The 20,975-nt window shown below is 49.5% G+C and overlaps 1 protein-coding gene across 1 annotated transcript; it reads left to right on the top strand.

Moving 5' to 3' along the window:
- Window positions 1-3,541: 3,541 nt before the first annotated feature.
- Nphs1 (NPHS1 adhesion molecule, nephrin) lies at window positions 3,542-20,975 on the top strand. Its single transcript, XM_047527424.1, has 29 exons — window positions 3,542-3,599; window positions 3,707-3,922; window positions 3,997-4,119; window positions 4,314-4,442; window positions 4,988-5,069; window positions 5,440-5,543; window positions 5,732-5,859; window positions 5,949-6,120; window positions 6,281-6,438; window positions 6,685-6,829; window positions 6,931-7,055; window positions 8,308-8,494; window positions 8,669-8,798; window positions 8,946-9,118; window positions 9,477-9,617; window positions 9,700-9,840; window positions 10,260-10,381; window positions 11,200-11,371; window positions 11,500-11,656; window positions 11,737-11,888; window positions 13,433-13,544; window positions 13,629-13,810; window positions 15,381-15,437; window positions 17,635-17,754; window positions 17,894-17,918; window positions 18,013-18,088; window positions 18,229-18,322; window positions 18,428-18,534; window positions 20,844-20,975. The coding sequence occupies exons 1-29, from the start codon at window positions 3,542-3,544 to the stop codon at window positions 20,973-20,975; spliced, it is 3,720 nt and encodes a 1,239-aa protein (XP_047383380.1).

The raw sequence follows: 20,975 nt of genomic DNA, 5'->3' as shown, positions 1-20,975 counted from the left end.
TGTTGTACTGGCTTCGCTCCAATTTCCTTAACTGCAGATCTCTCACCAGCCAGAATGGGAGCCCCCCTTGCACCCTACTTTTCGACCCAGGCTGGAGGTCCCCTGTCTCTGGCCTGAAGTCCTCCAAGTTTGCTCATCCGCAGCCTCTGACGCTCTGAACTCCTGCGGGTACCGCGCGCTGGGTCTCTGAGAGACCCCAAGAGGGCCTGATCCCACTCGCTCCGCCCCTGCCCGCCTCCTGGGAGACCCGCCCTCTTCCCATTGAGAAACTCCCGCTGTCTGGACGCGGATGAAACCGGACCCGGGGTACGGGGTGGGGAGGGCAGCCCAATTGTGGTCTGGGAGCCGGAACACCTGGGTGCAGGGAAGGGGTCCCGCCTGGAGTGGACACCTGCGTCTTGCCGGCTTTGGTGGAGAGTCCTGGGAGCGGGTGGTGAGGAGGAGGAGCAGGAGGAGAAAAGGGAAAGAATGGAAGAAACTTGCTCAGCCTGGGTCCTGGAGGGACTGTGATGAGTGGAAACCGAACTATAAATGGGAGCCCCTGGGGCCTCGCCAGTTTCCGCGCCCTGGGGAGGCGGGGCCCAGGACTCCCGTGGGTCTTCGGGTCGGGTAGAGGGCACCCGGGTGCGGGAGCGCCAGCTGGGACCCCTGAGAAAGCGGGGCTCAGCTTTCTACATCACAGAACTCCTCAAAATATCCCTTCGCTGCCTCGTTATTGCCGCAAACCGTAGCACGTCCTAAGACCCAGGAATCCAGTCCTCCAGTCCCTCCTTTCCCAGGACCCCGCAGTCCCGGCCCAGCCCCTCTCCCCATTCCGTCGGCTGGGCCCCTGGGCGGTGGTTGCCGGGCGACGGCTGGGAGGCGGCGGTGCCCGAGTTGGGACAGGCAGGGAGGCTGGGAACTGCGCAGCTTGTACTGACGGCTCCATGCAGCCCAGCTGGGGCGTTCCCACGCTGCGCAGCTGGCGGAGCAGGTGGGAGGAACGCTGAGCTTACTGCGGGGGCTGGGTCTGGAGAGATGGGACCCCCGGTCTGACATCTGTGGACCTGTAGGGATTGAGGGTTCACATTCATATTCTCAATTGTTCCTGGGCTTAGACTCCTGCCTCCCTAAATGGCAGGGGATTGGACTTCCAGGTTTGTAGGGACTGGTGGTCCACAACTCTGAGCTGATGACCTGAACTCAAAGCACCGTGCAAGCAGCATGGTGCGGTTGGGTGATGACCAGAATATCTGGTCTTAAGTCTTAGAATCAGTGGATTTAACCACAATCTCTCTCCCATCCCCATACAGACCCGGGAGGATTTGAAAAGCTACAGACAGTAACATCTGTCTGAAGTCCTGTGGGGGGAGGGAGGCGGGAGGATTGGAGACCTGAACTCCTGGGTCCTTGGAGAGAGGGACTGAGAGTCTGAACTGCTGGGTCCAAGAGAGGAGGGTCCTGGGGACCCAGACTCCTAATTCTGGGGGCTTGAATTCCTGGATCCAGGGCATGGGTGTTGAAATAGGATGGGCTCAGATCTAGGACTCCTGAGTCTTGGGGAGGAAGTCAGGTGATGAGGCTGTTTTTCCAGGCACCTGACATCTTTTCCCCTTCCTGGCTCTCTGGGGCCACAGGCATGGAAAAATGGAGAGCCCAAGGTCCCTGGAGCATGCAGAGAAGGAAAACAGCCAAGGTGGAGGGTAGAAGGTTTGCGCTAATTAAAGGTCCCAGTAACTGACAGCTCTACACCCTGACCTCTGGGGACACCATCTGGTGAGGGCCCCATGACAGACCCTCCCAGGTCTGTATCCAGCCCATTTCCCAGGAGGCGTGGGAGGCAGTTGGGAAAGGGAATGTGGGAGGAGGGCAAGGAGTCAATAATGGAGGGCAGGGGAGAGAAAACACAGGGTGCATCAAGGGTAGAGCAGCCCCAGCTCAGGCCAGATGCCTTGTCTCGGTTCCTGGAGGAGGATCAGATAGGGGGTCACGGGGAGGGGGAAGAAACACGAACCGTTGTAATTCCTGTAGAGATAAGCAGACAGAAGGAGCTTATCCCATGCCAGTGCATGTGCACCCTGGGATGGGGAGGGCAGGCCAGTTAGCATATGGTGATAAAATTCAGGGATGTGAGAATGGGGACCCAGTGCTAGAGAAACTAATAAGAGGAAGAGGCGCAGGCAGGGAGATTCCCTGAGAACAAATATTTATTGAGTTCCTGAGGTATGAGAAGCAGAGTGTGGGGTAGGAGCAGCGAGAGAGGAGAACAGAGACACAAAAAGGAAAAAAAAGAAAAAGAAAAAAATAGGCTTAGAAAGACAGTGGAATAGTTAATTAAAGGTTGACTGAGATTTAACTATGTCAGAGAGAGAGGAAGAGAGACATCTTAAAGAGAGAAAGATAAATCAAGATGGGTAAAGAGAGGGACGGAGACACACAGGGAAGGGAGGAAGAGATGGGGGGATGGTAGGAACAGAGAAAGAAGGAAACTCATGGCGTCTTTGCCAAAGGTCACCCACACTGAGGGCTGGCAGATATGGACTCATCTTTTCCTTGCACTGTCTGACAGCCCTGGGCACTGCACACTCACACAAAAGACACTCGATAATACCCAGTCACACGCTCTGCACACACCTTCACAAATCACAATTCACTCTCGTCTTCCTTCCTCTCACACACAAGCTCACACACAGGCACACTCTCACACCCACAAGCACACACAGTTAACTTCACTCTCTCCCAGGCGCACATACACTCTTGCACACTCCCCAGCAGAGATCCCCTGTGTCACTGAGGGGCTGATTGTCTACTCAAGGAAGGATGGGACTTGCCAAGGTCATGCTCTGGAGAGGGAAGAGCTGGAGACTCCTTGCCACCCACACAGACCCAGCCATCTCTCCTCAAGCTGAGCTGGGAGATGGCCCATGTCTGATCTGCTCTCCCAGGCCCTTGGGGTCATGGGAGCTGGGGAGGCACTGAGGAATGTGCCTGGCATGTGCTGACAGGGGATTTCATGCTCCAGCTGGGCCAGGAGGAGCCTGATGGGCAGAGGCTGGAGTTGGAGATTCAGGAGTGGCTCGGCTCCACCACTGACTGCATGGGCCTCTGCTCTCCTGGGCTCATAGGGCCCACTGGACTCTGAGCAGCAAGTCTTCCTGGGGGAACCGTGAGTGGTGCAAGAGGGGGAAGGGGCAGGGGGTAGCAGGAGAGAAAAGAAACAGAGACTGTCAAGGAGATGAATGGATAGATAGGTAGATAGATTGATTGATTGAGGCAGGGAGGCAGCCAGGGGTGGTGTGGGGGATTCAGAGAGCTGCTCAGACAAAAAAAGCCTGAGACAGGCAGAGAAGGAGTCAGAGGAGGAGACTCAGAGAGACTGGGAAAGGGAGGGACAGAGGGAGAATGAGATGGAGATAAAGAGACACTCCTGGAGAGAGGAAAACAGAGAGAGTTAGAAAAAGAGACAAAAAGAGAGCAAGAGACAAAGACACAGAGAGAAAGACCTAGGGAAAGATAGTGGCAGACAATGCGCACTGTGGAAGCTATGGTCAGAGGACCTGGAATGGCCCCGAGGACCCCCATCAATGCTCCCCTGCTACTCATGGGGCTGCTGACCACAGGTGAGTAGGATCCTGGTTCTGTACCCTGTGCCAAGTGGGCTTCCTTTCCCACCTTTTCCCCTAGATAAACCCTCTGCCCTTTCTTGCTGACCCCTTTGTGTCTCCAGGCCTGGCTCAGTTGCCAATCCCTGTCACAGCCCCTCGTGGCTTCTGGACCCTGTCTGAAAACCTGACAGCTGTGGAGGGGACCACGGTTGAGCTGCAGTGTGGGGTCAATGCCCCTGGCAGTGTGGTACAATGGGCCAAGGATGGGCTACTCCTAGGCCCTGACCCTGGGATCCCAGGCTTCCCGAGGTACCACCTCAAAGGAGATCCTGCTAGAGGTGAGAGATCAGAGCCTGAGACTCTGAACCACCAGCAGAGACTGTAGCTCTGATCCTGTGGGCCTCATCTGCAGGTGAATTCCACCTGCACATTGAAGCATGTGACCTCAGTGATGACGCTGAGTATGAGTGCCAGGTCAGCCGCTCAGAGATGGGCCCGGAGCTTGTGTCTCCCAGAGTGATCCTCTCCATCCTGGGTATGGGTGAGAGACCCCCAGGACACTCAAGTCTGGGCTTCTAGTCCTTTCCTTCCCCAGTACCTGGGAGCTGATAGTCCCAGACCCTTCTCCCCCAAACCCTGGGTACAGGACTCATTTTTGGAGCAAGGAGACTTGGCCCACATCCTCCTGTCCTCAGTGGTGGAGGCTAATCCCACATCCTTTCTCATCAGTTCCCCCCAAGGTGCTTCAGCTGACCCCTGAGGCAGGGAGCACAGTCACCTGGGTAGCTGGGCAGGAGTATGTGGTCAGCTGTGTGTCTGGGGATGCAAAGCCAGCACCCGACATCACCTTTCTCCAAAGTGAGTGTGGGTAATTGTTGGGGACAGTGTGATGCCCCTGGAGTGGGAAGGAGGTGTGCTCCTGCCCAGTGCCTTCCTAGGGGCCCAGAAAATATATCATCACTGAGATAGGGCCCAGGAGTAGGTGAGAGGAGATGCTGAGGTCAGCGTGGAACATGCCGGATGGGAGGGGACACCCAGGGGGAGACATCCAGGAGACCACAGGAGTGCTGGTCTGGGACCTGGAAGAAGTTGAGGTGCAGGCAAGATGTGTTCAGTGATGACAGCACAGAAAGGAAAAGCTGAGGTGATGGGGGATGGGGTACAGCCCAATGAGGATGCCAGGAGAAGGCAGAGGCCCAGGGCCTGAGAACTCCAGTCATTTGGGAATAACATTCTAGAGAACAGAAGTGAAGGAGTCCTAAGTCTTACAGGACAACAGGAATTTCCAGGGGATGGAGCTGGCACCTCAAGGTTCTTTTCCTCCAGAACCAGGAGGAAGGGGGCATCCCAGAATCTACTATGGGGAGTGCCCAGCACCCCTCCAGCTCTCTTGTTGCCTTAAGGTGGACAAACAATATCTGATGTTTCTGCTAACGTGAACGAGGGGTCCCAGGAGAAACTCTTCATCACAGAAGCCACAGCCAGGTGTGCAAGTTGGGGGTATCCTGTCCTCCTATTTCCCCTTGAAAGTCCCATAGTCCAGGGATTCAAGCTGGAAACTCAGGTTGCGTATGAACATCTGGGACCCAATTCTTTACCCAACACCCACAACTTTTTCAAAGGAACCCCAGTTCCAGGGTATTAAGCACAAAGATTTGGGCCAGGTATGGCTCCCTGAAGCCCTAATTCTTATTGCTGAATCCCAGAATCTTTCCCATGGGGATTCCAAATCTTGGAGGAAATCAGAATGGAGACGTAGACCAGGTGTGGAGACCGGGGATCCCCAACTCTTCACCCTGACTCCCTAGATTTCAGAAGATGACTCTGACTCCCGAATCCCAACTTCCCATCCCAGGGTGATACCTCAGAGTTCGGATAATGGGCAGTTACTAGTCTGTGAAGGGTCCAGCCCAGCTTTGGCCACTCCCATCAAGGCTTCGATCACCATGAATGTTCTGTGTAAGTGGAGAACTGAACCAGTTGTGGGCACTGAGGGTGGGAAGCAGGATTGGGGGCCCTGGAGGATTGCAGGAATTATGGAAAATCCAGTAACACCAAAGAGGAACATGGGAATTCAGAGTCTGGCTATGGGGACTAGAAAGAATGAATGGGCTCCCCAGGCCTACTGAGTGGTTACTGCTCCCCAGTTCCCCCAGGACCCCCTGTCATCCAGTGGCCAGGTCTGGAAGAAGGGCACGTGAGGGCAGGGCAGAGCCTGGAGCTGCCCTGCACAGCACGAGGGGGAAATCCGCCAGCCACACTACAGTGGCTAAAGGTGAGGGCAAAGGCCAGCATGGGAGGGTTGGGGGCGGGCTGGAGCCAGGAACCAGCTCTGAGCTGGTCTAGGCCTGACCCTATCTCCAGAACGGCCAGCCTGTGTCCACAGCATGGGGCACAGAGCACGTCCAGGCGGTGGCCCGCAGTGTACTGACAATGACTGTGAGGCCGGAAGACCATGGAGCAAGGCTCAGCTGTGAAGCCTACAACAGTGTATCTACAGGGACCCAGGAACAAAGCGTCACACTACAGGTCACCTGTGAGTCCTGCTAGCTGTTTGTCAGCCTGTGCCCCCAAATCATGCTTATCCATTGCCAAAGACTTCATCATCTGGACCCCATCCCCTTGTCTGTCTGTACAGGGGGTCTGTGAGGAGCCTAGTTCAGCCTAGGGTCTCTCTCTGTCCGTCTGTCCTGCAGTTCCCCCCAGTGCCATTACCATCCTGGGATCTGCATCGCAGACTGAGAACAAGAATGTGACACTGTGCTGTATCGCCAAGTCCAGTCGCCCTCGGGTCCTGCTGCAGTGGTGGCTAGGGGGGCGTCAGCTGCTTCCTACAGATGAAACAGTCATGGATGTGAGGAGGGGGCTGAGCCAGGAGGGGGCCGAGGGCACAACTCCTGGAGCTGGGACAGGAGGGCTCTGGCAGCTTGGAGGCCTTGGTCCTTCAGAAATGTGGCCTGGGGCTCCCTGAATCCTACATCTCACCAGGAGGAGGTCAAGATGTCTCATGTGCCCCTACTGGGGTCTGTGGTAGGCCTAGGCCTCTGATACCATGGGTGGGGATGTTTTAGTCCCAGGTCCAAATCCCATTCTCTGCTAGGGCCTGCATGGTGGGCACATCTCCATGTCTAATCTGACATTCCTGGTGCGGCGGGAAGACAATGGCCTGACCCTCACCTGCGAGGCCTTCAGTGAGGCCTTCACCAAGGAGACCTTCAAGAAGTCACTCACCTTGAATGTGAAATGTGAGTCCCTATCCTGATCCAGGAATGCCTCCAGGCCCCACAGACCCCACCCTGAGGCCCCAGCCCAGAGGAAGAAGTTACCCTTCAGCTTCTCCCTGCAGATCCTGCCCAGAAACTGTGGATTGAGGGACCACCAGAGGGGCAGCATCTCAGGACTGGCACCCGGGTGAGGCTGGTGTGTTTGGCCATTGGGGGCAACCCAGATCCCTCCCTCACCTGGTACAAGGTCAGTGTCCAGCAAGGGTTGTTGGGTGACCAGTAATTTGGGGAAGGATGAGGACCCTCCTCTCCTTCAGAATCTTTGACGATCTTGGAAATACTTTAATTTCTTAAAAAATACTGGAGATTCTGAATTTTAGTAGGGAATTATAAGAGAAAAAAATGCCATGAGAATTATATGGAATCTTAAGGAAAATTCTGGGAATTCCGGGAAAACAATTCCAGGATAAAAGAAGGAATTCTAGATCAAGAATGGGAATTCTAGAGATAAAGTCAATTAATTCCATTAAAATTAAAAGCAGTGCTGGTGAAAAGTTCAATTCAGAGGAAATGTCAAGAATTTTAGGGAAAGGTTAGGAATTGCAGAAAAAATGACAATGATATTATGGGGAGAGGCTACATATTTGGGGGCCAAGACTAGTGATTTCACAGAACATTGAAAATCCTTTAATATTAAATTGAATTCTTGAGAGATATAGATAAGAAAATGAAATTCCTTTAAAATTAGAGGAAATGCTGATAGAATTCTGGGAGAATTCTGGCAAGTTAGGGAGCTACTGGAAATTCTCGGGAAAAGACTAGGAATTATAGGAATGACATCAGAATTCCATTTTAATTGAATGGAATTCCGGGGAAATACCAAGAAATGGGGCAACATAGAGGATTCTAGTGATTAGGATAATAAGGGAAATATTGAGAAAAATTTGGAAATCTGTGGAAGTCACTGGAATTAAGGGAAAGGCCAAAGGCAATCTTTGGGAAAAGTTGGAATGTTAAGTAAAAGAATAGTGGACAGGGACTGGGGGGATAACTCAGTTGGTAGAGTGCTTGCTTGCAAGCACAAGGCCTTGGGTTCGATCCTCAGCACCGTCAAAAAAAAAAAAGAAGAAGTGAAGGAAGTCTGCCCCCAAGGTCTGGAAATTTCAAGGGAATTTCTGGTGCATAGTGTGGTTAATATTGAAGGAATGGAATTTGAGGAGTGGGGCAGAGGGTCCTCGGGGGACTGGGGAGGTGGGACACGGCAGGAGGCAGGATCTCAGGGAACTCAGGGAAAGAGGGAGAGACTCAGGGTTAGGGGTTCTGAATTCCAGGCCCACTTCTTAACTCTAGCGAGATGCCAGTTGATGGGAATGCCTTTTCCTTATCCCACAAAGGCCTTGTCTGGCCTGGCGGCGACCAATCCAATAGGGTCATCTCGGACTGGGTGGGGAAGGGCAGGGCTACCTGCGGTCCCCGAGCCAGTCCCCCCCGGTCCTCAGAACTCGCGCACGGTGACGGAGCCGCGGCTGCCGCAGGAGTTACGGCGGGTGCACCTGGGAAGTACAGAGAAGTCTGGGAGCACCTTCTCCCGAGAACTGGTGCTGGTCGCAGGTCCGTCGGACAATCAAGCCAAGTTCTCCTGCAAGGCGGGCCAGCTTATAGTGTCCACGCAGCTTGTGGTGCAGTGTGAGGACGCAAAAGGACCGGGCAGGGGGAGGGTTTGGCTGGCGTGAGGTACAGACCAGGAGGTGGGAGGGGCGGGGCTGGGGACTGGAGGCTGAGCCGGATTTGGAGTGAAGATGCGGTGAAAGTAGACCAGGAGGTCCCCTCGTCTCAGCCTCACTCCTCTGACCCGCTAAGTTCCTCCAACGAATTTGACGATCCTGGCCAATGTGTCTGCGCTGCGCCCAGGGGACGCCTTAAACTTGACGTGCGTTAGCATTAGCAGCAACCCACCAGTGAACTTGTCATGGGACAAGGAGGGAGAGAGGTGAGAGTGTGAGGCTCCGCCCCTCCCATCCCCGCGCTAGAGACTGTTGGGCCCTAGAGGCCATTGGGGCAATAGCCCTCCGACCTCTAGTTTTGGTCCCACCCTCGCACCAACCCTGGCTGACCCCACTGTCCGCGGTGTGCACAGGCTGGAAGACGTGGCCGCACCGCCCCAGAGCGCCCCGTTCAAAGGCTCCGCTGCATCCAGGAGCGTTTTTCTCCGGGTGTCATCCCGCGACCATGACCACCGCGTGACCTGCCGCGCCCACAGTGCGGAGCTCCGAGAAACCGTGAGCTCCTTCTACCGCCTCAATGTGCTGTGTACGTTCGTCGGTCTGAACCCCTTGATCCCCTCCTGACCCGAAACTACTCCAGCCTTCCCCTTGACACTCCTTAAGCACGATCCCGAATCTTGTAACTTTTCTAACCTTTATCCTAATCCCTGCACCAACTGGTATTTTGCCCCAACTCCTGACTCCTGTCCTGACCCCTCTCCCATACTTAAGCCTGACGGCACTTAAACTTTTCCTAAACTGAATCTTAACTTCTATCCTGTTAACTTGGCAACCCTGGTTCTTCGTGACCCTGACTTAACCCTTAAACCTGTGCCTGATCTCAACTCCATCCCTTACCCCCACTTTAACAACACTCTTGACTCCCTGCGACTCTCCCTCTGAAGACCCTCCAGAGTTCCTGGGGGAGCAAAAGCTCGTGGTAACGGCGGTGGAGCAGGGCCAGGCACTGCTGCCTGTATTGGTGTCCGCTAACCCCGCTCCCGAAGCCTTCAACTGGACCTTCCGCGGCTATCGCCTCAGCCCAGGTGCCGGAAGTGGACACAGAAAGGGGTGTGGGGTCCTGAGGATGGGAGGGCCTGCCACACCCCTTACCCTGACTTTCCCCAGCTGGCGGTCCCCGACATCGCATCCTGTCTGGTGGGGCTCTGCAGCTGTGGAATGTGACCCGCGCGGACGATGGCTTCTATCAGTTGCACTGCCAGAACTCAGAGGGCACCGCTGAAGCCCTAGTGCGGCTGGATGTGCATTGTGAGCCCCCCAGCACTCCAGGAAATTAGGGTCTCTGGGAGCCCTGCCTACCATGGGAACCTTGGGACCCACTGTGGAATCTTCTCACTGTGGAAGCTCTGCCTACTTAGGGTCAACCACCCATTCTAGAATCCTCCCATTTTGGAAGTCCCCTCACTCCCATTGTGGAATCCGTGCCCACTAAAAAGACCCAGTGTGGAATCTCTACCCAGAGAGGGGGACCATCTACAAGGGAGCTACTCCCTTCAGGGAGCAAAGCCCACTGTTGAAGTCCCATTCTCCAAGTACTCCACATAGATGGCAAACTATCCACACCATAACTTTCCAGGATACCTCTAAGACACCCCTCCATCTGGAGCCCTTTCCCACCATGACCTGTCTGGGCCCAGTGCCTTTCCCAATCCCCTATCTCCCACCAGATGCTCCCACCATCCGTGCCCTCCAGGACCCTACCGAGGTGAATGTCGGGGGTTCCGTGGACATAGTCTGCACTGTTGATGCCAATCCCATTCTTCCAGGGATGTTCAACTGGGAGAGGCTGGTGAGGACCCAGCCTTCAGTGAATGGAGGTGGAGCAGGGGGATGTGATTTCTTAACTGTGAGATCCTTGGGAGTTGGGTCCACATCTGTGTGATTGTATAACTATAGACTTGTCAGGGCATGCTCCAAGAATGAACAGCCATTAACTGAACAGTAGATAATGGGTGGATGAGTGGTTTGATAGCTAGGTGAGTGCACAGGTGGGTGGATGAATGAATGGATGGGAGAACAGATGGACAAGTGAAAGGATGGATAAATGAATGAGTAGATGGACGGGTGGCTAGATGATTGAATGAGAGAAAGAATGAACAGATCAGACTGTAGATGAGTGGATAGATACAACATCAGTGGAAAGATGCGTATGGAAGGATAAATTGATGTGTGAATAGATCAATGGAGAGATGAATAAATAGCTGGATACATGGGTGAACAGTTGCATGTATTTATGAATGTGTGCATATGTGAGTGAATAAATGTTCTTATGGTAGGGGGCAGCAAGGGAGGATAGATGGGTGCATAGGAGGAAGACAAGTGGTTGGTGGCATGAATAAGTGGGTGAATAGATGGAAGTATAAATGGATGAATGGGTGGCTCAATAGTTAAATGAATAGATTGATGGATGGGTGAAGAGATGCTTCTAGGCATGAATAGTTAGATAAATATATGGGTGAGAGTTTGGCTGGATTGGTGAATGAATGAATTGATTGGATAAATGGTTGGAGGGATGGTAAGAGAATGTGGTTATAGGTTGGACACAATTTTGGTGATGATGGATTTGGGGCAAAGCTGGAGGACAACTTCTGAGTCTTGGGTATCCAGGGAGAAGAAGAGGAGGACCAGAGCCTGGATGACATGGAGAAGATATCAAAAGGATCCACAGGACGCCTGCGGATTCACCATGCCAAGTTGACACAGGCTGGTGCTTACCAGTGTATTGTGGACAACGGAGTCGCACCTCCAGCCCGGGGGCTGGTCCGTCTTGTGGTCAGATGTGGGTAACACTTAAGCCCTTGACTTCAAAAGTCTGCCACTAAACTCATATACATACCTCATGTATGATCTCCTCATGTATGTGATCTCCGCCCACATACCTCATGTTGATCTCCCAATCCATCCTAGTTGCCCCCCAGGTGGAACATCCTACTCCCCTAACTAAAGTGGCTGCAGCTGGAGACAGCACGAGTTCTGCTACCCTCCACTGCCGTGCCCGAGGTGTCCCCAACATCATCTTCACTTGGACCAAAGATGGGGTCCCTTTGGATCTCCAAGATCCCAGGTGAGCCAGGCCTGCCAGGCAGTGCTCCAGCCCAAACTCTGGTCCCTGGTCCCTGAATCCCTGCCTCACTTTCTTTCCAGGTACACGGAGCACACATATCACCAGGGTGGGGTCCACAGCAGTCTCCTAACCATCGCCAACGTGTCTGCAGCCCAGGACTATGCCCTCTTCACATGCACGGCCACCAACCCCCTTGGCTCAGACCACACCAACATTCAGCTCGTCAGCATTAGTATGATGGGAAAGGGCTGGGAGGGTGTTGAAGGGGTGCTTCTTGAGTCAACTCCCAAGTCCCTGGTTGGCCGTGTTGCTGACACCTGAGAGGATGGAGTCTGTGACTGCCCTAAAAATCCTCACGGGAGACTAGATCTTCTGGGAAACCCACAACAGAGACAAAATGATTAAAATGAGTTGGGAAGACTTATTGACTCAAGTAACTGAAAAGTGGATTTTTCAGGAGTTACTGGATCTAGAGCCAACTGTTTTCCAGAACTTCTGTCCAACTCTTAGGTCGGCTTTTCTGTGTTACCTTTATTCTAAAGCTCCTCCTGGTGGTCTGTTAGACTTCCCAGAGGAGGGCTGGGGTTGTAGCTCAGTGTAGAGCATTTCCCTGGCATGCGTGAGGCACTGGGTTTGATCCTCAGCACCACATATACATAATAAAATAAAGGTCCATTGACAACTAAAAATATATATATTAAAAAAAGAATTCCCAGAGGAAACAGAATTCTATCTCCTCTGAACAGTTGTATGGAAAAACGAGAATGAAATTTCACTGGCTTCACTTGGATTCCAGCTCATCCCTGAACCAATCATGTGATGCGGGGTGGGGAACACTCTAATTGGCCAGGGATGGTCACATGTCCATCTTCCTAGGAGTGGAGTCACTTCCATCAGAAGAATGTGACCTGAGAATGTGGGAGAGTGGTTTTCCAAAGGAAATTCAGAGTGTTGGAACTGTTAGCAATGAGAATAGATGTGAGGTTGACATAAAAAATCCACTATAAGGAACATGTGTGTGCATGTGTACGCATGTATGTGTGGTGTATGTCTATGTATATATACAATATAAATGTATATAAATATATATATTCATCTACTTGCTAAAATTTATTTGTAATCCCCAAATCAATACTCATGGTACTTTTGTGGTCCCTCAAGGACATATATAGAGTGATGCAAAATTCGAGTCACCTGCTGTGCATGTTCCTAGCTGAGACTGAACAAGGTGACACTCTGTGTCTTGTTCCAGCTCTTATACTGTAAATAAGTGTGGTTTATTTATTGTCACTTTTTAAAATTCTTGTGCTTTTGGTTGGTTATTTTGTCATTTAAAATGACTGCCAAGCACAAAGTCAAAATACTGTCCAGTGTTCATAAGAGTAAGAAGGCTGTGATGTGCCTTATAGAAAAAAATACTTTTGCTGGATAAGTTTGTTCCGGCCTGAGTTAGAGTGCTTTTGGCCTTGAAACATTAGTGAATCACAATATGTACTAAGTAAGGCGTCTCTAACAGGAACATGCTTAAACATGCTTCCACGTATTCATGGATTGATGAAAACGATGTGACGAGCGTTTGAAGGAAGCTAACCCTGAGTTTCCTCTACAAGCAACAGTTTGGTGTTTGCCAATTTAGTGTTCACAGTGAACTTATTGAACATAATGACCATGGATAATGAAATTAACTGTAATTTAGAATCATCATTAGGAAAAATCTGAAAAGAATTTTCTAGAATCCTTTGGTAGCCTCTATTTTCCCCATCCTTCTTTCCAAAGGCCGTCCTGACCCCCCATTGAGATTCAAGGTTGTGAGCATGACCCCCCACTCAGTGGGGCTGGAGTGGAAGCCTGGCTTTGATGGGGGCTTGCCTCAGAGGTTCCACATCAGGTGGGTCCCCATCAAGGCAAGTAAGGCGTGGCAGCCAGGGGGGCTGGCCATTTCCCTGAACTTACTGTCCTTTCTGTCATGCAGGTATGAGGCCCTGGAGACTCCAGGGTTTCTCTACGTGGATGTCCTACCACCCCAGGCCACCACCTTCACCCTGACTGGGTTGAAGCCTTCTACACGATATAGGGTCTGGCTGCTGGCCAGCAATGCTCTGGGGGACAGTGGATTAGCTGACAAGGGGATACAGCTCTCCATCACCACCCCAGGTGGGAAGGACAGTCTTGGGCAGGTTGCAGAGTTCCTCAGAGGACTTACAGGGTAGCATAGTGAAATGGATACTAGTGATATTCTCCTTTTACAGATGAAGCCCAGAGAAGTTAAGCAAATCAACCGAGGTCACACAGTTAGGAAGAGGTGGAGATGAGATTGAAATCTCAGGCAGATGAACTCCAGGGATCTGCTTTTAGCCTCTAACCTGTACTGTCTGGGTATGATTACTGACAATAGGAAATTATAAAATCTTTTGAATTGAATACGAAAGAAAACAAAAAAATGGGGGTGCAGCTAAAGTAGTGCTAAGAGGAAATTTGATGGCATTAAGTATTTATATTAGATTTTTTTAAAAAGCCTTCAAGTAGACATTTTAAGTTTCCATCTTAAGAAACTTGAAAAAGAGGAACAAATTAAACCCAAAGCAAACAGAAGGAAGGTAAGAGCAGAAATTAATGAACTAGAAAACAGAAAAAAAAGGAAAAAAAATAAACAGAAAACTAGTTCTTTGAAAAGATTGATAAAAAGTATAAAACTGATCAAGACAAAAAAGAGCGAAGACACAACTTCTAAAGATACCAGAAAAGCAAGAGGAGACATTATTACTGACCCTACAGACACTGAAAGGGTGTGCAGGAATATTCTGAATAACCTTAGGCCAACACATTCAGTGACTTTGATAAAAGGGACACATTCCTTGAAAATGGCTAAGAAGTATTTTATGATTCTGACAGGCTCAGTAGTGCAGTGGTGAATCCCACAGGGCCTGGCTCAGGAAGGCCTGAGTTCAAACCCACACCTCCCCTGCCACTTCCCAGTTTTGTGAACTTAGGCAAGTGCCTCAGTGTCTAAAAATTAGGTTTCTCACAGATCTCTCTGCTTCAGTTTCTGAAAGCAAGCTCGTCTCAGACAGTTGTAAGGATTAAATAGTTAATATATTTAAAGTGCTTTTAGAACAGGACCAGTACAAAGTAAGTGTCTAAAATATTAGTTTAAAGGAATGTCCCTTGCTCACCCTCTGTTTACCCACAAAAACTCCCTTAAATCCCCCTCTTTCTGTCTTCCCCCAATAGAGCAGCCTTTATCTCCATGAAAGTAAAGACCCTTTCCCAGGATTTTCCTGCAAACTTCCTTGCTCTTTTTTCTTTCCTTCTTCTTTTTTCCTATTTTACTCTTGCATTTGAACACTAAAACATAAAGTACTGCACTAACCTCCTTTTCTCTAGAAATTGAAGAAGTCTTTAAGGGATGCTGACAGCCCAATATCTTTTTGTTGTTGTCGTTAACTCAGCAAATTGATAATTCAGGTTAAAGGACCTTGTACAGCATAAAGCACTCATTTGTAACATTATTATTATTATTATTACTGATATTCACATTGTTATTAGCGTGTTGCCATTATTATCATCAATACTCAGCTATCTTTAGAATACCCCTAAGAAATCATATACCCATTCCAATGAGTTTCAAAGTGAGGTGAAAAGCTTTGCAAGAGGCTAAGAAATACATAAGGCTCATCTCAGATTCTTGTTATTCATACATAATCTCTGTATTCACCTGCCCCAGGCCTGGACCAGCCTTCTGGAGAACCTGACCACCAGCTACCCACAGAGCAGCCCGCAGGCAAGTGCTCGACCCCCTGAGTCCTGCCCCCTCCCCTGAGAATGGAACCTTCTGACCTCTGACCCCATCTCCTCTTCCTTGTGGTCATTAACTATTCTGTCCCTGAAGATTCCCACTTTCATCTACAGATGCTTTTCCTCTTATCTGGAGTGATTATATTTTTTCTCTTCCTAGTTTAATTCTAAAAGAATTAGCTGATTCTGTGCTCTGTAAGGAGGCTGTTATAGTTCATTTTAGCTTCATATAAAACCACCCAAACATGGGCACCTATAGCAACACACATTATTTCCCATGACTCTGTGAGTCTGGTGAAGCAGTTCTGATCTTAGATGGTTTGAATCATTTCTACAATCAGCTGGCAGCTGGAATTGTCCGTCTAGGATGGCCTCTATGTTAGTCTGCTTTTTGTCACTGTGACAAAATACCTGAGAAAAACAACTTAAAGGGGGAAAGATTTATTTTAGCTCACAGTTTTCAGACTGTGTTGAGCTGGCTCCATTGCTTTGGGCCTGAGGTGAGGCAGAACATCATAGTGGAAGGATGTATCTGAACAAAGATGCTCACCTCATGGAGGGGGGCAGAGCCAGAACAAGGAAGGAGCCAGGGACAAGATATAGTCCCCAAGGGCACACCCCCAAGGATCCACTTCCTTCAACTAGGCCCATATCCTGTACTTTCCATAACCTCCCAATAGTCCAGTTAGCTATGACTCCACTAATGAATTATTCTATTGATTAGTTAGAGCCCCATCTAATCACTTCCCTGAACACCCCCCACAACTTTGCTGCACTGGGGACAAAGCCTGCAACACATGAGCCTTTGGGAACACTTCATATTCAAATCATAGCATCCTCCCTTTCACATGGCTGGCAGTCAGCTGGCTCTTTATTGGGACAATGGTGCTCCTTGTCATAGTCACAGGGAGGTGGTCATAGGGGTCCCAAGAACAGCAAGGGAGGAAAAACTGATTTACTATCAATTTTTCAAGTTTCTGATTCTCTCACATTTGTTCTTGTCTCATTGGTCAAAGCAAGTCACTTGGCTTGCTTTTGGCAGAGGTATATGGATGGGGAATTACTCAGCGGTGTAGAAACAGTTGGACGTGGTGACACAGCCTTGTGATTCCAGAGACTCAGGAGGCAGAGACAGGAGAATCACAAGTTCAAGGCCAACCTCAGCAACTTACTGAGGCCCTAAGTAACTTAGCAAGATCCTGTCCCAAAATAAAAAATGAAAATAAAAATAAAAAGGGCTGGGGATGTGGCTCAGTGGTAGAGCACCCCTCAGGGTTCAATCCCTTAGTACCAAAAAAAAAAAAAACCAAAAGCAAATAAACAAACAAAAAAAGACAAAAACAGGACAAGAAGCCCTCCTATACTCCCAGCTTTCATTTCACTTCTTAGCTGTCTGTAGATGTGTCCTAACCTGCAACAAAAAGTCACCATAGGTCAAATGCCAATCACTGTGGAAAGTGGAATGAGTGATCTTTTCCAGGGTGGTTCATGTGGTGCCCCCAGAGTCCTGTAGGAACCATACAGACTAGGAGCAGGGGAGTGGTTCTTTTCCCAAAGGAAAACAAGTGTCATTAGCAGTCGATGGCAAAACAAAAGGCAAGCATATGTCTGTTTAGAGGGACTGAACCTTGTCTTCAGGGCTAGGTGACCCAGTATTGGCTGGGATGACAGCTGATGGAAATAAGTCATTTGTGATAAAGTCTGTGGGATGACTAGAAGTTTGCTTGAGGAGAAAGGACATTGAGGATAGACACTTGATTATTTCAAGGCTCAGAGTTGTGAATTTGCTTCAGTGTTTCTGGAAATAGCTGGTGGTTAGTTTGAGTGACCAGAAGGTACAATTCCAGGTTCTGTGGTTGGTGTTGCTGGGCAAAACTGGAGCTGTGGAATGAGACTAGATTACAGAAGGTCTTGAATGCACAACTAAGGAGCTGAAGTTTCCTCCTCAGTCCATAGAGGGGGCTCAGGCAATGGTTGGACCTGTTGCTAATGGCTTGACTTGAGAGAGGAGCCACCTGCCCTTAGGAGGCAAGAAGGGGTGGAGATGGAGATTGTTGCTTATTTGCTTCCTTGACCTTGGATGGGAGCACTTTGCTTGATCAGGGGCAGCTTTCTCAGAGAACTCCACTTTGGACCCAGAGCAGATTGTTTGGGGCTCTCTGAGAGGTATCTTCCACCCCTAGGACCCTCGGAGCTGCCCCTGCTGCCCGTGTTGTTTGCTGTTGGGGGTCTTCTACTGCTTTCCAATGTCTCCTGTGTTGGGGGATTCCTCTGGCGACGGAGACTGAAGCATCTTGCTGAGGGTGAGGAGCAATCCTTCCCCTGCCAGGACAGAGACTCAAGGGTGACAGGGACCCTGGGGTTGCTGCATATTCAAGGTCTCCTCAAGATAAGATGGGCCCACATGGGAGTGTCTGATTCCTTTTCCCCTGTTTCTCTCAGGCATCTCAGAGAAGACAGAAGCAGGGTAAGTAGGGGTATTTTGCTGTAAAGAAGGCTCTGAGGGATGAGGTTTGGGGGTGACAATCACCCAATTGCCACCCACACCTCCATCTTGGAAGGTCGGAGGAAGACAGAGTCAGGAATGAATATGAGGAGAGCCAGTGGACTGGGGACCGGGACACCCGAAGCTCCATGGTGAGTATGGGTGGCTTGGACAGCTTCAGTGACAGGGGTGACAAACTCCACTGTGAGCTTCAGGTTAATTATTTCCCTTTCTGTAACTATGGAGTCAGAAAATGGAAAGGACTTTACCTGGTTTTGTGTGTTTCTGACAGGTTAGCATGTCAGAAGTAGAATCATATTACTACTCCACGAAGAACTTCAGCCCTCGGCTGCCCCCCACACTGGAGGAGGGACCTTATCCCCAAGGTGAGTCATTACCGCATCAGGACGGCCCCCATTCCACCGCTCTCCTTACATCTGAACTGGGTGCCCTGATCATTCTTCCTTCTACTCCAACCCTGGGCTTCACAGGTCTTGAAGATGAGAACATGACCTTTTCTGAGCACCTGTATGATGAGGTGGAAAGAATGTATGCCCCATCTGGGGCCTGGGGACCCCTGTATGATGAAGTACAGATGGTAAGGAGATTTGTGTCACACTCAGGTCAGGCTGGAAACTTGCCTCCTATCACTTGTATTAGTTAGGGTAAATTAGCTGCTGTGACAAAGAGACCTGGCTCTAATCCAGTGGCCTAAAGAAGATAGTCTAGGATTGAAGATGTATCTCAGTGACAGAGCTCTTGCTTAGCATGGGCAAAGCCATGGGTTCAATTTCTGGCACTGTAAAGAAAGCAGGAAGCAGTCTATTTCTTTCTCACATGGCTGTCAGAGGTAAGCTCTACTGTTACCTGTTTATTCAGAACCTAAGTTATTTCCATTATGTTCCTCTGCCATCTTCTGGGACATCCATCATCCAGGTCTGTGTGGAAGGGCCAGTCTCAGCTGGAGCAAAAGGGACAAAGGAGCCACAACCCTGCCTTATGGCCTAGGTTCAGAAATGGGACACATCGGGGCTGGGGAGATAGCTCAGTCGGTAGAGTGCTTGCCTTGTAAGCACAAGGCCCTGGGTTCAAACTCCAGCACCCAAAAAAAAAAAAAAAAAAAAAAAAAAAAAAAAAAAAAGAAATGGGACACGTCACTTCTGCTCTCATTCCACCAGGGAGAACATAGTCATGTTGCTACACGTCACTGCAAAGGAGGCTGTGAAATATAGTCTAGCTTGGTACCTACACGCCTCACTACAATTCAGTTACTGTGAAAGAATGAAGGGAAGCATTTCCTTGGGTACTTAGTAATCTCCATGACAATGGTTAAGCAACTAGAGAGAAAGAATTTTTTGGTCCACTTAGATGAGAAGTTCAGGGATAGGATTGTCTTCAGGACCAGAGGGACCCAGGAGTTTCTCCCAAAAGATTTCCTAGAAAATCCAGGTTTGTAAACAATTAGATTATAACTCTTCAAAGAAAGAGAATGACTCTTTTCCAAAGCTCCAAATGCATAGTGATGGCATTGATTGAGCTTGGGTCTTATATTCATTGTTGAACCAATCATTGAGGCAGGGGATGGAATACATCAATCTGACAGCCCTGGATCCGTGTCCCCCCGTGGAATCAGGGCCTACTCGACTCTGTTCACTGGGTTGAGAGTGGGAGAAGAGAGAACCCAGAAGGAAGTGAAGATGGTATCTGGGCAGATGAAAACAGCAGGCACTTTAACCACCCACCCACCCGTTGCCCCAAAGTAAGGGAAGTGGGACAGAACACTTGAAGTGTGTGACCTTTGCTAATGCTCTGGTACCTCTGGCCCAAGGAAGTCCCTTTAACAACGTCCCACTTATGCACTGTTCTCAGATTGTAGTTCCATACCACCAAGGAAATAACATGTACCCTCCACAGGTGCTGTCCATGGTGCTGGACAGTATGGGTCCTGAAAGCACAGATGAGGGAGTCTGCAGACATTTTCTGTACGGGGTCAGAGAGTAAATATTTTGGACTTCGTGAGACATATTGTTCCTCAAAACTGCTCAGTTCTGCCACAGTAAGGGAAAGGCAGTCATACATGAATGAATGACTGTAGCTCTGTTACAATAAAACTTTATTTTTGGACACTGAAATTTGAATTTCATGTAATCTTCATAGGCCACAAATATTATTATTCTTTTAATTTTACCAATAACAATTTATAAATGTCAAACCATTCTTGGCTCTCAGGCAATACAAAAACAGGTGACAATCTGCATTTAGCTCATGAGCCGATCTGCTCTAAGGTTTGCTAAACAATTCTTTTCTTCCAGCTCTAGAACAAAGCACGTCGCTGGCAAGGATGACCCTTCACAGTCTTTTTCTCTCTTTTATTTTGATAGGGAAGTGTTTTGGAAATGCACAGGGCCAACAGAGTCATGACTCACATTCCAAAATTGCCATAGCTGATATCATGATCTTTTTAAAGATCCTGACATATAAATTATTTTCCTGACATGAAATTATGAAATATCTTGACATTGTTTCAGAATAGTACAGCTGGTGGAAATAGAGGCTGAGAGGCAGAGATTTAGATATATCAAGATGGACCAAGGGTCGATACTGTTGAAGTTAGGTATTGGATACATGGCAGTTCATGAGGGGTTCATTATAATCACTCTTCAGTGTGTAGATTGGATATTTTCCATAATTAAGAAGTAGTGGGCTGGGGATGTAGCTCAGTTGGTAGAGTGCTTGCCTCACAAGCACAAGGCCCTGGGTTTAATCCCCAGTACCGCAAAAAAAAAAAAAAAAATAGAAACTTTTTCCCTGGGAAGTTAAGCAGGGAGGGATTTGTGTTCTCCATAGCTGTGACAATGACCCAGAAGGATCTCTCCATGGTTCTAATTCTACTTTTTTGCCTGTTAGGACCCTTATGGTCTCCATTGGCATGAGAACAAGTATGAGGATCCAAGAGGAATCTATGACCAAGTGGCAGAAGACTTGGATGCCGTGGGATCTGATTCTCTCCCCTTTGAGCTGAGGGGAGACCTGGTGTGA

The sequence above is a fragment of the Sciurus carolinensis genome, chromosome 16 (genome assembly GCF_902686445.1).
Source record: "Sciurus carolinensis chromosome 16, mSciCar1.2, whole genome shotgun sequence".
NCBI lineage: Eukaryota > Metazoa > Chordata > Mammalia > Rodentia > Sciuridae > Sciurus > Sciurus carolinensis.
Note: the sequence above shows the minus strand (reverse complement) of the source record. Positions and strands in the feature narration are given on the sequence as shown.